We start from the raw sequence: 18,141 nt of genomic DNA on the forward strand, positions 1-18,141 counted from the left end.
ATATAAAATTATTTATGTTAATTTTTTTTGATATTTTTATATTATTTTAATGTATTAATATTAAAAATATTTTTTTAAAAAAAATATTATTATAATATATTTATAAATAAAAAATATTTTAAAAAACTGCTACAATATTAATCCACTACCTTATAATCCAAGTCTTAAACCTTAACAAAATTGAATTGATTATTGTCATCATATGAAAAAGTCCCAATATTGACATTACAAAAAAAAAAAAAAAACAGTAAAAGCAAAGAATACATTCTCATGAATCATCATAACCTATGCCTATCACTGTCAATCAACCACATAATCTAGCAATGACTAGGCACATTTCCCAATTTGTTTTTTTAAAAAAAATAAAAGAACATGGACCACGAGATCCCTGCCCCCTCATGGAGTATTTTGAATAGAAAAAAAAAAAAACCAGTGATTGGAGGGTGAGATATCACCCTCAAACAGTATGACACTTGTCTTCCACCTCTATTATTTTGAGATTATAGCATATAGTTTTAGCAGGTAACATTATTTTTCGTCTGAATTTGACATCTTCAGTCCATAATTCCAATTGTTTTTTTAAATACATTTTATTTAAAAATATATTAAAAAAAATAAAATAAAATTTTTAATTTTTATGAAACACTGTATTTAATTACCAAATAAATTGAAAACAAGTGATATGTTTATTACTGCGTTTCAAAAAACCTTTTGAAAATTTTTATTTTTTTATTTATTTCAAATCAGTATATTTTTAGTGTTTTCAAATTATTTTGATGTATTGATATTAAAAATAATTTTTTAAAAATAAAAAAATATATATATTATTTTAATATATTTCAGCATAATTTTTTTTAAAAGATAATCACAACAAAAATGCAGGATGCTTGTCGATGGGGTATCGGAAAGAAAATGTTTTGCTTTAATTCTCAAAGTTTTAGATATCTTAGAATTTAGTCCCTCCATGAACATTGATGTTTTTAATGTAACCCAGTTGAAAGATCGGAGATCGATATGGGACCTAATTGTAGATATATTTTGTTTAGAAACTAAATTGAGAATCAATAAATAGATTGCTAATTGTCGCACAAGATCGTGGTGTTTGCCTTCATGAGTCCAATTCACCTTATGTGACATATGTGCCTTCGTGCATGTTGATAAAGGTTATGAACAAGACAATATCACACATGTTGTTGTCCTAAATTCATTGCTTTCCAACAAAACATCAATGATCATGAACTTAGGTTATTCACATGGTAGGGAAATAAGAACTCACTTGGCTTCAAGTTTCAAGTTCAAGTTCAAGTTTTTTTTTTTTTTTTTTTTAAGAACACATCTATATTCGAGGTTGATGACTTTTAATGATGTATTTTAGATCCTGTTTGATGTTGTGTTTTGAATTCTCAATTAAAAATATTATTTTGAAAAAACATCAAATTCAGCCTTATCAAAATTAAATGATTTTTAAATAACTATCAAATATTTATCTTTTAACCAACTTGTTTTTTTTAATCAGCTTAACAATAATACCAAATGGAAACTTTGATGTCGATATAGGAGATGAAAATCTGTATTGTTTGAAATCAATTTTTTATTGTAATTAAATTTAATTATAGTGTTTGATTTAAATTTAATAAATAAATAAGTTGAATTCATATATTTAGAAAAGATAAAAATTAATTTATTTTGTTTTTTATATTATCCTCGTTACCTTAATTTTATTTATTCAAAAGTCTTAAAAAAAGGGCTGGAAGGGTATTTTGAGAAAATTGTTAATTTTTTTTGTAGAATTGCAAAGCAGAGGAGTTAACATTTGATTTATTATTGTAGCATTTTTAAATACTAAAATTCACTTTAAATTCAATTCTTAACACTTAAAAGAGGATTACAAATATGAGATTTCATTAAAATATCTTAAATGAATTTAATTCAGAGGGTTCCAAACATGTAAGTTCTAAACTCACAATATTAACTGCTAGATATATAATCTAGCATCTTCGATTTATTTGTACACTTATATCTAAAAATAAAATCACTATGAATCAATAGTTTAATTGCTTATTTGTTTACGAGTATCCTTCAGAACATAATGCAAATCGTGTTTCTTTAAATTTTGATTTTTTTTTACTAAAATATATTATTTTTTATGTTTTCAGATTGTTTTAATATGCTAAAATAAAAATTATTTTTAAAAAATTAAAAATTTTTTTGAACCATAATTGTTATTGCAATTCCAAATAGGCACATGTGAGAGGTTTTTCTACATGAAAGTACTAAAACTTGAGTAATTCATCCATGAAAGAAGGAAATATAACATCTCATCTTCCATTTTCCCCAAATGCACCATGGATGCTTCATCATCAACCTCTTCTCCCCCCCAACGATATTGATTCAAGGCCATCAGGCCGTAGAAATATGCTTCATTGATAGCCGTCTCTGATTGCTAGCTGATGAACATTTGATACAGAGTTCAAAACCCACTGGGCGTTGGACTTTGCTACAAAAAAAACCTCTAGTCAAATTGTAAATTTATTTATTTACTTTAACAAATGTATGTATATTCCCTAGTAAATAAAGAATATTTATCGTAAATTTACTTTAACCCTCTCGTAAATTTTGAACCGCTACTGATAAGATTTTCTTCTGTATCGATCTCATCTTGTTCTGTTCATCATTTTCTTCTGGTATTCTTGCAGAAACATTTGCATCTGTCCGAAGAACTAAACTCTTTTAAGCAGAAGTAGCTGAGAACTTGGGAAATCAAACTTCTCTCCGATTATATGCCAAAGAGAAAACCATTCCTTTCCATATAAATCTGTAATGTTGTGATCACCATTGATATATATATACTACTTCTTGGTGAACGTGTTCATTGGTGTTTTGGCTTTGGTTTCGGCCATGAAAAAAGAATAAAATCTTTGTGGATAAGCATACATAATGATGGCCTCGTTGAATTTAGTTTAGGAGTGTATTTTAAATTATCTATGCATTTTTTAATGGTTTAAACATGGATATATATTTCATGTGGGATTTAAAAATTAACAAAATTTTATGATGAAACCAATTAATATTCTAACGATTCAAAAGTCTACCATATGAATAGATAGAGATTAGATAAATAGCTCAGCTATGCTGTGGGTTGAATTGTTTTTTTTTTATGAATGTAAGAATAAACATTCTTGTAACATCAACATTCTAAAAGAAATAAAAAAATCTAACAAGTTAGTAACTAAAAGAGGTTGCACATGCTGATAGCGTAGTGATCCAAAAAGTAAGCAAAAACAAAACACCATAAATCGAGTATCTCAAGCTTACTTTCGCATAATTAATTTAATTTAATCAAAAAATAAAATTCCTTTTACATAAACTAAATTCAACAAATGTAGAAAAACAAATCCGAGTTAATCTTTGCTGCTTTCAAAACGCCCTCAAAATCCCATAAAATAATAACAAAATATTGGTAAATAAAATTGAAAAAAAAAACTTAAAAAATCTCTTAAACCCACAACCTGTTAAATTATAGACCCAGACTAAATTAAATAGCTCAACACATGTCAAATTAAATGCCAGATGATAAAATTAATAAATTTAATTTAATTAATAAATATGTGATAAAGAGAATATGAACAAAATTTCAAGTATAACAAATCTTAGGGGCTTATTTGATTTTTTTAAGGCAAATGCTAAACTCGAGTAAGAGCCCGTTTGGCATTGCTGCCAAACCTGCGTTTTGTAAAAATTCAAAATTTTTTTTTTTTGCTAAAATTGAGTGACGGTTGTACTTTCTGGATCGTTTTGATGTGCTGATGTCAAAAATGATTTTTAAAAAATGAAAAAACATCATTTGCATGCTTTTCGGCACGAAAAGCTATTTGAAAAACAACCGCTACCACACTACCAAACACGCTCTAAGAGAGAGAGAGAAAAAAAGTCACACGTGCCACCTTAGCCACCATTGAGCTATGCACGCCACTTGTTCTTGGAGGAGATATCAAGACGCTTTGTTCACTACCTTGGAATCATGGTTTTGGTTGTCGGACAACGCTACACATGTTGTCCGAAAACAACAGACACCATTCATATGTTTTTATTTTTTTTATTTACTAAATTATTCTATTGCCTTCAATAACATTTAATAACTATCAAATCACCATATTTAAATGATAAAAGAACCCTAAGTCAAAGATACGTTATTTTTCAATTTTCAAGTGCAATGAAGTAACTTGTTTAAAAATTAAGTTAAAGGCTAAAAAATTCATAAACCCGAGTTATTTTTTTTGTTTTTCAAAGATAATTAAGTAAAAATATTGTGTAAAGAAAATATAAAAATATTATCTAACTCCTTTTTTCCTAGTAATGATCAATATGTTATGTGAAATAGACTATCTTATCCTTAAATTCAAGCCATGTTAGTTTGCTCATCAAAAATTAAAATTAACATTTCAGTGTATGAATCCATGGTGAAATGCTTATCTCTTTCTTTCAGTATAGGGTATAATATAATGGCAATTTGCTTCATTTATACGTTTTTTAATTTCCTCTCATTTTGCATGATTTATTTAGTATTTTCTTAATATAGAATATTTTGAGCGTGGGTGATAATTAAAACTCGTGCCCCCCTTCATTAATTACATAAGACCAAATAGAATGAATTTTAAATGAATATTTGCCGGATCCAAATTGGTATAACAAAAAAAAAAAAGATTAACAAGCTCCCAATCGAATTTTTGCTCAAAAAACTTAAATTGTATTATATAAATCTAATAAATATTCTTAAATATAAGTATCCCTTATCACCAAGGCTTGTATTCATGTTTAGAATTTAAAATCATGGTTTTATTAAATGTAAAATATGGCCCTGTAAAATATTTAGGAGGTAGAGTATGGATGCCAAATTCTGTATCAATTTACCATTTCAATAGTAATGTAGGTTTCGTGCCCCTTTGATTTTTTCAAAGCCAAAGAAAGGCTCTTCCGTGGCCATTTTGGATTCTACTCATGATGCAAAGTCAAAGAAAGTTGCCCTTGTAATGTAATCAACATGATCAGCTTTGATGAATTCTAACCAGTGCTATGGTGCTCCCTATACTCAGGAAACACTGCTCACACAGCTAAACTGGAGAGAAACTAGCTACTTGGATCGTGTTTCGTCGTCGGTTGAATAATTCGAGTTAATTTAGATTAAATCTAGTTGATTTTTTTATTTATTTTCAAAACAAGATTGTTTTGATTTTATTTTTATTTTTATGGCATAACCTCAGTTTGCTTATTTTGACCCGCCGTAAATGGTGCTTTAACAGCTATGAAAAGCAACACTATTCATCAATGCAAATTTAATTTCCCATTTATGACAATCACGCCACTTTTGCTTCCATTTAAAAGCCACCTAACTCCATAATCCACATTCATACCTACTCATTGCTCCACGTCTTCTTCTCTCCATAATTTCATTTCCTAATTTCATAGAACAAATTTATTTTATTATTTTATCAGATTTAATCCTCTCCGTTTCTCTTCCCTGATCCCTCAAAATCCCAAGACTTTTTGGGGTCTGTAGGGATGAATTCGGAGGATGATATGATGGACGCGAACGATGTCGAATCAGTTGATGATGTTTTCTTTAGTGGTGAAATGGAAGATGATGATTACAGTGATGGTGATTATTATGATAATGATGATGTTGATGATGATGATGATGGTCCTGACTATGATTTCATGGCTGAAGCTGTTGATGATACCGATGACTTGTCCTTCCGCTTTCAGGCAATCTTTGAATTTTGATTTTGGTGATTTTAGAGATAAAGTTTACTGCTTTGATTGAATTGTGGTGATGGGTTTTGTGGTTAAGATAACTAGGTGGTGAATAAGGAGCAATAAGCGATTACTTGTTTTTTTGGGGGGGGATTTTAAGTGTTAAAGTTTATTGCTTTACTGGAGTTGAGGTGATGTGTAGGTTTGGTAAAGATAAATTGGAGGGAATTAAGGAGTGATTATGGGATTAGCTGTTAATTTTGGGGATTTTAAGTGTGTGGGTTTTTAGTGCTGAAGTTAATTGCTTTATAGTACTTAAGATGACGTGTAGGTTTAGGTAGGATAATTTTGTGGGATCAAGAGATAAATACTGGATTAGTTGTTTTTTTAGGGACTCTGGGTATTTAGGTTGTGATAGTGGAGGGATGCTGCAGTTGAGGATAGCTTGGGTTGTGCTGTCATGTTGCTTTGCTCAGGGTCTGTTTGATTGAAGAGGAAATTTGAGGGAAATATAGGGAATGAGTGAATGAAGGGATGTGCATGCGCGGCGTGATTGAAAAATTGGTTGGTTGATGAGAGGATACAGAATTTAGTTAGTTAAATTAGCTGAGTTTTGATTATTATGAGGATAATATGAATATTTGATAAATAATTTCGCTTCATGATTTTGGGTTATAATAGGAGAGACTTGCACCTAGCCAAAGCTAGAATTTAGGACTTGAAAAATGAATAGATTTGAGGCATCTTTTTGCTTAAATTTCACAGAAGAGATGCGGAAAATGAACCAGTGAAATGTGAATTGCACATAACTTATTAGCTCTGGTGATTAAGTATGAATAGTGAACTCAGTCTGCTTAAGCCACGTTGTGGTATTTGGTTTGGTTGCAATTTCCTACTTTACTAAGATTGATTTAGGTGTAGGAGGCCATCTTTAGATGTGCATCTGTTTTCTGGCTAATTTAAAAATGGGAAGAAAGTTGTGATTTGGTCTTATGTAACAATTTGGTTTTGGAATCGTAAATGAATATGCTTAACTGATTCCAAGTGCTGTATTAAGCACTGGGATGTTTCTCTCTGTGTTTCATTTTCTCTTCTTCTATTGCTTTTCCTCACTACAGAAACAGAGAATTTGGTTATTGTTTTCCTTTCCCCCAAATTTGTGTGAAATGAATATGGTTTTAAATTAATTTCTATAATGTTACACATGTCTTGATCTTGTAGTTATGCTTCCATTTTTTAATGTTTTTTTTTCCGCCCGACCAACTTAGCTTAACAATAGAGAGTTACAAAGGATTTTGATTTAACTAGCCAGGCTTTATTTTTCATAATGTAATGAGGGACTATGCTTTTTAGGTATTGGAGATGGTAGCCTGTCCATTTCAGTATGGTTGTTTTTGGTAAGGGTTTCTAGAGACTTACCCTGAGTATTTTGTGTTGTTTGTGATATCCTGATATCCTAGAGGGTTCAGTTGCTTCTATTCCATGTTTTGAAACTGCTATGAATGGCTTCATTAGGATCCAAACTTGTATGTTAACAGCAGTTCTAGACTTAAAAGTCTTGGCACTTTTAAAAAGCTTGATCTTTGCAAATTAATTATGTTACCATTGATTGAATTTCCTTGATTTACACAATTTTCTTGGCATCTGAACTGTAACACAGTGTATCTAAATCTGTTGAACCAGATTTTTTTTTTTTTAGGGGTTTTGGAATATCAATCCCTAAAGTTTGAAAGTTAAAATTGTTGCTTGTTTCTAATAGCTCTTGGTTTTGATTTTTCTTTATTTCTTTATTTACTTGCTTCTAATATTTTGAATGTGTTTTCTTTTTCAGCAAAGTTATACAGTCTTGAAGGAAGAAGATATACTTCATCGTCAAGAAGATGATGTAACAAGAGTGTCTACTGTCCTTTCCATAACAAGAGTTGCGGCAAGTATCTTACTCCGACATTATAATTGGTAAGTTAGCGGACCTTTTCTCGTTTGTCTGTTTTTATGGTTAGTTTGTAAGGGTGTAGACAATTGCTTCACAGCACATGTGAACTATTGTTTACAAGTAACCAGTGAATTACCTGTGGAAAATAATTATGGAAACTTCTGCATATTGCATCATCATATGAAAATGCTGCATCGTAGAAATGCTTCTTTTATCGTGGTGTCCTTATGAAATTCAGCATTGCAGGAGTGTTAGCAAAGTGCATGATGCATGGTTTGCTGATGAAGATGCTGTCCGGAAATCTGTTGGCTTGCTAGACAAGCAAGTAGTTCAGTTTTCTAATGCTCGAGAAGTAAGTGCTCTAGCTATATGAATTTATGTGTTGAATTGATTTCTACAGCTTTGTTGTTGCCACTGTTTGTGTGTCTGCTGCTTACACTGGTTGCTTTTATGGCCAGCTTACCTGTGGAATTTGTTTTGAATCCATTCCATGTGATAAGATTATTTCTGCTGCTTGTGGCCATCCTTTCTGTAATACATGCTGGTCAGGTAAATTTCTTTCCTTTTTTTTGGGGATGGTGAAGCTTCATGCTGAGATTTAAATTTCCGTTATGGATCAACTTCATCTGTGATTTTCAAAGCTTTTTGCATGGACTCCTTTCTTATGCTTTGTTCCGACAGTACATGCTTTGAAGTTTTGCTGGATTTAATACTAAATTTTGAAAGAAGTAGAGGAAGAAGGGGCAGGGGCAGGGGCAGGGGCAGGGGTAGGGTAAGTAAAGGTGGGAAATAGTGATCCTCCCCTTAATTAAATTTGTTGAGGAATTTAATGCACTTTCACCCTGTTAAATGATAGGATGTCTATGGAAGTTCAATTTCAGAAGCCTAAAGAGTGGAGATGGTTGATTGATTATAATTGGAAAAAGAAGAGTTGTAAAATTATAAACTCAATTTCTCTCTTGTGAACACTCCAGTTTTGCAATATTGGAATATTTTACAATCTAGAGGCATGGGTTATGGAAAACCCTCCAATCTCCTCCAGTTCTTTGTTTTCATCTTATAAAAATAATCCCGACACAAAATTGAAGGGTTCATTTCTCCATGTTGCTCTCTGTTTTCCCATTGAAGAACAATGTAAAGACTTTGGTCTGTTATGTTTGGATTTGTTGTCTATTATCATCTACTCTGTACAATGTATATCTGTCTGAAATTCTTGTCCTTCTGTTTCCCCTTCAATATGTTATTACTTTGTAAGAAAAGAACTTGCTTTGATTGCAGCAAGTTTTGCACATATCTTGTTTATTACTCTGTCTGCTGGAACATGTGTGCAATTGATAAACTTGAACATTTCATTGCTATTTTGATTAGTTTTTGCTTTTTCCTTGCCTTCCAATTATTCCCTATTGATTTTTTGCTATCTTTTGCTCACTGTGGCAGGTTACATTAGCACAACCATTAATGATGGTCCTGGATGTTTGATGCTAAGATGCCCTGATCCATCTTGTCGAGCTGCTGTTGGTCAAGACATGATCAATTTGTTAGCACCTGGTGGAGATAAGGAGAAATACTCTCGGTACCTCCTTAGGTCTTATATTGAAGACAACAGAAAGGTGTGCCCATGATATGGAACCTCGAAATTTTGTTTCTGTATTTGTTATAATTCTCTGTTTGAAGTTTTCACTTACAGTGAGTTGGGTCATCCCTTCTTCCACCAAATATCAGGACTCAAAATTGGTGAAAATTACAATACATTACTGTACAATTCATTCTGCCCCCCATTCCCTGTTCATGAGTTGCCTATTATTCTGACCACCTTTATGGTGCTGTGCGGTCTGTGCAATCGTTTGGTGTATTTGGTTAGAGAGGGATCCTAGGATTTCCAAGGATCACTTTATGTCTGCACAGTTGATGTGGGACAGAATAGTGTTTCTTACTTCACTATAGTCATGCTTCAGGCTCTTCTAGAGGTGTTTCTGTAGCTGGCTTTCAGCAAGATTGGGATACTTTATTATCATAGTTTTGTTACCCATTTCTTGGTTTGGAGGACAGCATATTCTCCCAACTGTTTCTGCATATTTCTTCTTTTCATTAATAAAATCTTCTGTGATCTAGAAAAACAAAATATTCTAACCCCCTATCATTTCTCTATCTTCTTGTTTACTTTCAGACCAAGTGGTGTCCTGCTCCAGGATGCGAATATGCGATTGATTTTGCTGCTGGTAGTGGAAGTTTTGATGTTTCCTGCCTATGCTCACATAGCTTTTGCTGGAATGTGAGCATGCTCTTCATGTTGATAGTGTCACCGTATTAGATTCTGTAGAAATTAACTGTCGTGTAGTGATTGGTAATTGCCGTTGGATAATTGCAGTGTGCAGAGGAAGCTCATCGTCCAGTGGACTGTGGAACGGTGACAAAGTGGATTTTGAAGAACAGTGCTGAGTCTGAAAACATGAATTGGTAGAAAATTTATATATGCGTCAAAAACTATATATTGTGATTATGCCATGATAGATACTTATTTGCTCCCTTTATTGATAACGCAATAAATGTCAACACACACACGCGCGTGCAGAGCTGTAAGAAGATGATGTATAAATAATGCTTACATTAATAACAGGTGCTGCTTTATGCTGATTTTATATTTGATTACACTCAGGATACTTGCTAATTCCAAACCTTGTCCAAAATGCAAGCGACCGATTGAAAAAAACCAAGGGTGCATGCACATAACATGCACCCCACCTTGCAAATTTGAATTTTGTTGGTAAGTTCTGAATTTTGTTGCAGAAACCTTTGAAAATTGATTATCCTTTGGATGAAGTTTTGTCTTACCTCAATGGGTAAATGCAGGCTGTGCCTTGGTGCATGGTCAGATCATGGTGAGAGGACAGGTGGTTTCTATGCTTGTAACAGATATGAGGCAGCCAAGCAAGAGGGAGCAGTAAGTGTGCTAATATCGTCACTTATATTAGATCTACCTAATGTACCGTGTTAATTCTTTGAAATAGTGGTAAGATAGCTGTTTCTCTTATGTATCTGAAATTCATATTATTGCTTGTAGTATGATGAGTCAGAAAGGAGGCGAGAAATGGCAAAAAATTCTTTGGAGAGATACACCCATTATTATGAACGATGGGCAAGCAATCAGTTGGTATGCTAAAGTTTTGCTGACTTATTGCTATTTATGTCAAGTTACAGCTTATTTATTATGTAGTTATTTTCCCATGTTAAAGTTTCTGCTCATTTCTATGATAGGTTTCTGGTGTTGTAACTGTTAATTTGCTTTCTTTATGGCTGATCGTGTTAATTTCCCTACTTTCTGTTGGTGCTTTTAAATGCTTATTTGACTGCACTGCACTTCGTTAATTTTTTTGTTTGAATGTTTCGGATTTCTTTAAGTTAAATTTGTTAATTTTTCGGTTTCCTTGCAAAGTTTGGATGTCCTTTGCCTGCACTGAGTTAATTGTTCTGTGTTTATGTGGCAGTCAAGGCAAAAAGCTCTTGTAGATTTACATCAAATGCAGACTGTACATGTACGTATCTTGTTCATACTATTTCTTAATACTTGTGTGCATTTTGTATTGTTAAATGTTCTGTATCTTTTAGCTACCCGCTGAAAGATATCAGAGTTCCTATAACTTCATGATTTCTTGAATTTTCCAGCTTGAGAAGCTTAGTGACATCCATTGCACGCCCGAGTCTCAGCTGAAGTTCATAGCAGAAGCCTGGCTTCAGGTGAGTTGTCATTGGAGTTTTGCTTTTGTTGTGAGAGGTTCTTTTTTTTTTTTTTTTTTTTTTTTTTGGGGGGGGGGGGTTATTGGAATAAAGGGGAATAAATAGACCTATATTATATTTTTTCTTTCTGTACTTGTAGATAGTTGAATGCAGACGAGTTCTGAAATGGACCTATGCGTATGGGTTTTATCTACATGAGCATGAGCATGCCAAGAGACAGTTTTTTGAGTACTTGCAAGGTATGCATATGATAAATTATTTATTGAGTGACTGTATGAGACTGGTTGTGACTTGCTTGCCTAACAGCATGCACCCCTTCCCATAAGAGAGGTGGGGTGGGGTGCGTGTTTTGTGGGTCCAACTTGAGTTTGTGATTATTCAAACCAAGTGAGGATAAAAAAATGAGAGAAAAAACTGCATTGGGTTTATCTGTTGGTTCTTTATGGGCACCATTGTTAATAGAATAATCTTGTCATTCTGTGCAGGTGAGGCTGAGTCTGGTTTGGAAAGGCTTCATCAATGTGCAGAGAAGGAATTACAACAGTTTCTTGCTGCCGATGGCCCATCAAAAGAATTTGATGAATTCCGGACAAAGTTAGCTGGGCTGACCAGGTATTGTAGCAAATTATTTGTGAACATGTAATTTATATCTGTGGTGCAAAGGATATAGGTTTAGCTCGTTTAGGGGTAAATTGTTTTGTCCCATGGAACATTCTCTATCCTTTTTGTGAGAAGATAAACTTTGCTGCATATGCCTTGGTTATGCTTAAGCTGTTCTGGCCACAAAACATCAACTGCATGGCTAGAAGGCTTACGGAAGGGGATAGCTGACAGTTGTTTAGACTTCACTTTTATAATTTCCATGAGTACATGCGTAATTGATATATGGACTTTTTTGTCCAAAAATTCTATAACATCTAACTACTTTTTGTGCAATAAAATATAGATTTAATCCGTGAAATTGTTTCCAGTGCTGCAGGTTGCCATTGGCAACTTAATGTGCCTTTTTTATCCACGGATTTGGGGATGTGTAATTAGGAGAGTAGTTCTTGACATCTTGTATGCAGCTTGAGAAAGTAAGATGATTGTAAACTAAGTGAGCGTCCATGTATAATGAGTTCCATCGCCTAAGTAGCCAGCAGCACTAGTGCTTTATTTTGCCTCCTGGCCAATAGTTTTGTTAAATGTCATTATGCACAGTAAAGATTTATCTCTCTCTGTTTTTTTTTTTTAAAATTGTTGAATTATATATTTGTTTAAGCATTCAGGTATAATTGCAATTATACTACTAGCATTAAAGCCTCTCTTTATACACCTTGCATCAGTGTGACGAAAAATTATTTCGAGAACCTGGTCAGAGCATTAGAGAATGGCCTAGCAGATGTGGACTCTCATGGTGCTTGTAGCAAGACCACGAGCTCAAAAAATGCCAGTGTCAGCAAAGGGAAAGGTGGCAAGGGAAAGGGTGGTAAAACTGGTGGTTCCAGCAAAAATGGAGATGATTAATATTCCAGTTCCAGTTCCAAGCTGCTTCCACATGTTGGGTATGCTGCCACTGCCATTTAAACTTTCTAAACCCATGTCTGTGGACATTGGAGCCTTCTTGGAATAAGTACTCTCCAAGCAAGTTAAAAGAATGGGAATTGCGGTGGATTCTTTCCATTTATGGTTTGATGGCTCATCCCTTACAGAGGATTGGAAGAACTACAAAAAGCTTCTGATTGGAATCCCTGTGTGGTTTTGGGTCAAGCGCCATGTTTGGTGTACTGTATATAGTAATCTATCTTTGTCTATTAGCATATCGACCCAGCAACTTGCTTTTGTTGCTGGTAATTATATATGTATAGGAAATGCTCTTCATCTGTGAATGCAAATTAACTCATCCGTGAAAATGAAAAACCGAAGCTCCAGTGGTATTTTGCGTTGGTTTAACTTACAAATTGATGTTGTTGAACAATTTGGGTTCTTGCTAGCGCCCAGTTCTATTTCAGTTATTAGCAACCCTCTGATTCTGTGCAAATATGAACCGAATTCGGCAATGAATAAAATCCAAGAAACAAAGTTCAGCTATAATTCATTGTTTTATGGTGATCATGTCTATCCGGCAGCCATGAATTTCCAAAGCATGGCTACTTGTAGACTAGTGACAGGCAGTTCGGCTGTTTGTGAGGTATTTAGTGCGTGTTTGCTTGCTTTTGTGGATCTTAATTGGCTACAATTTCATAGGTCACTGTAAGATCAGGAACTGTTACATGGTGATCCGTTTGGAGATTGACAAGCTTTACAGATGCTTTTAGACGATCAAGGAAAACAAAAATCTGCCCTAAACATTTAAGCTAGTCGAATGTTTCTTTAGGTCTGCATCTTGTTTGGCACTTCCGTTGGTTTATTTCAGCCAACGGTCTTCCCAGGAGCAACTTGCGTCTCTGGTTTTTGATCATTTGGAATCCATTTTCATCAACGATATCCATAAAATTTGGAAGGTAGAAAACCCTTATTTGACTTGTTTGCAATCGTACGAGGAAGAAATAATCCACTGCCCTCAAGAAAAAGAAGGGGAAGACAGCTAATGTATATACCAGCCAAACAATTATAGCATGCTGATTATGCAAGATTCACACTCATTTCTCCTCAGATTCACACTGTTTCCTGAGGAAACTACAAACATTTTCAGCTCATGTTTAGGGTACCTCACAAGAATTCGTTTCAATGGCATGATTCATATTCATTTTTCACTCAAGTTTTGATTGTTTCTCAGGAAACAATATACATTTTCTGCTCATGTTTAAAGTACATCATGAGAATCTATTTCAATTGCTTGGATTCATTTTTTAGGAGGTTAATGCTAAGTGCTTTCATCATTGCTCTTGAATATTGACGAGAACCCATTTTCCAATCCAAGCCACTTTTCATCATTGCCTTAAATTCATTGTAACTGATTCGACCATCCTGAAAAAAGAAAGAAAAAAAAGGGACAAAACCATTGTTAATCTAATAAAGAAAAGCTTGTTACACTAGCTAGATCTTACAGGACATTCAAAGAAATGTAAGGACTCGTGGAGTTTATACCTTATCTAGATCAACATCAAATATGATGTCTTTGATCACTTGCTCATTGTTTGGACCTAGATCATCATTTGACATGGCTTCTCTCAGTTCGTCAAACTCTATAAATCCATTTTGGTCCTTGTCGAAGAATCTAAATGCTTGAGTGAGATTCTTATCACTGCCAATTCTTTTCAGGTGAACAGACACCGCCACGAACTCATCGCAGCTTAACGAGCCATTTCCGTCAGCATCCGCCTTCATAAGACAGGAATTGAGCAAGAGGAAAGTTGTTTTGGAATGTCATAATCTTTAAAAAGCATCAATTGAAAGAGAAAACACAAGCAGAAGCAGAGTGATAACTCACAGCATCCATTAATAGCTTCACATCAGGATCAGGAACGGAGTGTCCGAATTTGTTCAAGCCGTCTTTCAGTTCTTGAAATGACAAGTCTCCATTGTGGTCCGTGTCCATCATATGGAACATTTGTTTGATCTTATCTACTTGCTCGTCCGGTAAGCTGTCTGCTACCACCTGAAAGAAAGGATCGGTACAAAGATCAACGAGGAGCTTGATATTAATTAGAAGAGAATAAGGCAAAAACTTACCCTGAGAGCTTTCTTCTTAAACCTATTCATCAAGGAAAATTGCTTGATCTTTGTTCTCACATTTTCTCCAAGAGAGATATTAGGGACATCACTTGCATTTTGTATCCATGGGTTTTCTTCATATGACATGAAAGAAGAAGACTAATTAGTTTGTATTTCAAGCAATTTACTTCCAATTTTTGATGATGTAAAGGCTACTAACCAAGAACTTCTTCAACTGTTAATCGGTTGTAAGGATTTTGATCAAGCATCTTCTTCACTATGTCTTTTCCTTCTTCTGAAACTTTTGGCCAAGGATCCCTTGTGAAATCTATTTCACCGCGGACAATTGCGTGCGCAATCCCTTCCTCAGTTTCTGTACAAGTCACAACCGAAATTCAACACTAAAAATTCATTCTAAGAGAAGGAAAGTTGCAAACTTCTTACATGAACTCAAGGGACACGGTTTTCAGACATTTCGACAGAAATACGAGGGTTGCATTTTGATGATGATGATGATGAAGTTTACCTGCCCAAAATGGAGGGACTCCACAAAGCAAGATATAAAGGATAACACCTGTGCTCCACACATCAACTTCTGGTCCGTAGTTTCTTCTCAAAATCTCTGGAGCCATGTAATATGGACTTCCAACAATCTCTCTGAAACGCTGACCTGCGGCAGACAGATTTCGCAATTCAAAAGTTGGAAAAAGTACCGTACAGTAATGTAATGGAGGCAAGAACAGACAACGTGGAAGATGTACCTGGTTCAAAGAATATGGAGAGGCCAAAATCAATTGCTTTTAACTGGGAGCTTTCACTTGCATCTGCAAATAAGAAATTTTCTGGCTTTAGGTCCCGGTGTATCACTCCATGATCATGGCATACCTGCAAGGAGTATCAACATAGAAATGATTACTTTCTTTGGGGAAAACTTTCAAATCTCGCAATAACATAGCTGTTTATTCCAAAGTATCTTGAATTCAAAACGTTCGATTTCGATTTATATCTCAATATTTGAAGCACTTTAGAATCATGATCATGATAATTTTTAAATGATCTGCAACATCTAACATTATAGATGGAATGTATGAAAAATTAAGGCCTTCAACCAATTTAATTAGACAAGGAAGAAACATTAACCTTGAAATCATGGATCATGTTTATCATTTCCATAATACATAATTCCGAATCCATATAATAACTTTACCTTGACAATCTCCAAAATGGTCTTGGTAACCATTGCTGCGGCACGCTCGGAGTAATGCCCCTTGGAAACAATCCTATCAAAAAGCTCACCTCCCTCACAAAGTTCCATAACAAGATGGACAGCATCTATATCCTCATATGCCTCCCTGAAGCTCACAATATTAGGATGTTTAGGCAAATGCCTCATGATCTCCACCTCTCTTCTAACATCCTCCACATCAATTTCTGACTTCAGTTTGGATTTCGATATGGTCTTGCATGCATATTTTTCACCTGTTTTGATATCAAAACATTGGTACGTGATCCCAAATTCACCCCTTCCTAATTCTTTTCCAAATGTGTATTTTTCATGAATGTCGTGACCTGTAGGCTCCTTGATCACTGATGCGATCTGAAGAGCTCTTGGCGTTTGTACCACCGAATCGTTCTGATCCGGTGAGGGTAGAGGTTTACGGACATTGTGTGATGATCTCTTGGAAATGAAATGGCCTAGATTTGCAGGTGTGGAAACACAGCTTCCCATGGAATCACCTTGTTAGGGTTTTTCTCTCCTTTCTTTTATGTTTGTTACGTTAACAACATCGATCCTAGCTATCAGAGGAGGAGGAGAGAAAGGGTCTTGGATAGAGAAATGGAATCCCTAACAAAGGAGCAGGAATGGGGGGAGGAAGGGACTAAATATGGCAAAAGTTGAAGATACAAATTAGTTATTTTGGCTAATCATTACTTGGCTTATTCCTCCATTTTCCTAGGGTTCTTTTAGTGCCTTCTACGTGCTGTTTTCTTTGACTAATGGCTAATGTTCGATGTCTTATCTCCTTGACAGTTCACCTTGATGAAGGTCTAATGGAATATGCTCCATAAGCACAAAATTCCTCCATTCATGGCCACACAATGAAAAGATGATGAAATCAACGAGCAAGAGAGTTCACAATCACCATGAAAAAGTCTCTAATTCAAAGAAGTTCTCTCCTTGGAACACAAGCATTAGAATAGCCAAGTTCAACTACATGCTAGCATAGAAAATTACATAAAAATTGTACATACGATAAGCAAATTGTTACATCCATATTCATACTCTTTCCATTTGCTCAACTTATGCCTACAAAATAGCTATATGACCATAAAGAGAAACCAGTCCTGAGGGACAGAGAGAGAGAGAGAGAGAGATTCAGAGATCTTCCATTCCATTCCCTTTTCTTGCGAGTTCTTTGGCTACTACATAGTAGAATCAATCACTCACTGATGCCATACTTTTTTTGAGTGGAGTTGGGAATTAAGAAACAGTCTTGAGGCAGCCAAGATGCTGCACTATTGCTCCATGAAGACTCCAAAACTACCAGGAAAAGATACAGACACACAAAGAGAAAGATTGCAAAAGAGAGCCACACCTCCTCTGTAAGACTTTCCACCACCATTTTCTTTGGAGTGATTTGGAAATGAGAGAGGACGGAGGGAGGGGGTGTTCGTTTATAAGAGAAAGATGGGAAAGGAGGTTCAATGTACATTGTTGCTGGTAGAGAATGTCAAGCAAAGGAAGACAATTAGGGAGGGGATGTGACATATCTGGCTAGTGGGGGGGTTTCAGATCCACGTAGTGTTAAAATATGTAAGTAATTTATCAAGAAATTCATTGAATGTCCATGCAAGTGGGTCACGAGGGATTCTATTTGCTCTGTGATATAACCATTTTATCCCATGTTCATGCATCAATCATATTCAATGATGTTTGCTTCACTTAGGGCTGCATGGAGGTTTCTGTTCCATCTTGGATTGGAAAATCACATTACCGTAGTCCACTCAGTTTATCATCCCGCCGATTAGTGCTCGGGTGGATTCAAGTTAATTATTTTATTTAAAATAATATTGTTTTAGTTTTT

General features: G+C 34.6%; 2 protein-coding genes across 2 annotated transcripts; one reads left to right on the forward strand and one right to left on the reverse strand.

Moving 5' to 3' along the window:
• The first annotated feature begins 5,332 nt into the window (after nucleotides 1–5,332).
• LOC118032073 (probable E3 ubiquitin-protein ligase ARI7) lies at nucleotides 5,333–13,439 on the forward strand. The gene is made up of 15 exons (XM_035036667.2): nucleotides 5,333–5,763; nucleotides 7,583–7,707; nucleotides 7,931–8,036; nucleotides 8,143–8,233; nucleotides 9,122–9,294; nucleotides 9,852–9,956; nucleotides 10,053–10,141; nucleotides 10,341–10,448; nucleotides 10,535–10,625; nucleotides 10,746–10,835; nucleotides 11,170–11,217; nucleotides 11,348–11,419; nucleotides 11,559–11,658; nucleotides 11,905–12,031; nucleotides 12,745–13,439. The coding sequence occupies exons 1-15, from the start codon at nucleotides 5,560–5,562 to the stop codon at nucleotides 12,923–12,925; spliced, it is 1,710 nt and encodes a 569-aa protein (XP_034892558.1). The 5' UTR covers nucleotides 5,333–5,559; the 3' UTR covers nucleotides 12,926–13,439.
• A 467-nt stretch (nucleotides 13,440–13,906) lies between these two features.
• On the reverse strand, nucleotides 13,907–17,829 carry LOC118032074 (calcium-dependent protein kinase 24). The gene is made up of 8 exons (XM_035036668.2): nucleotides 16,263–17,829; nucleotides 15,817–15,940; nucleotides 15,582–15,725; nucleotides 15,276–15,428; nucleotides 15,074–15,189; nucleotides 14,832–14,999; nucleotides 14,489–14,722; nucleotides 13,907–14,368 (listed from the first exon to the last, which is right to left on the reverse strand). Exons 1-8 carry the CDS (start codon nucleotides 16,782–16,784, stop codon nucleotides 14,225–14,227), a joined length of 1,605 nt encoding a protein of 534 aa, XP_034892559.1. The 5' UTR covers nucleotides 16,785–17,829; the 3' UTR covers nucleotides 13,907–14,224.
• Between the last annotated feature and the right edge of the window lie 312 nt (nucleotides 17,830–18,141).

Source organism: Populus alba, chromosome 7 (genome assembly GCF_005239225.2).
Source record: "Populus alba chromosome 7, ASM523922v2, whole genome shotgun sequence".
NCBI lineage: Eukaryota > Viridiplantae > Streptophyta > Magnoliopsida > Malpighiales > Salicaceae > Populus > Populus alba.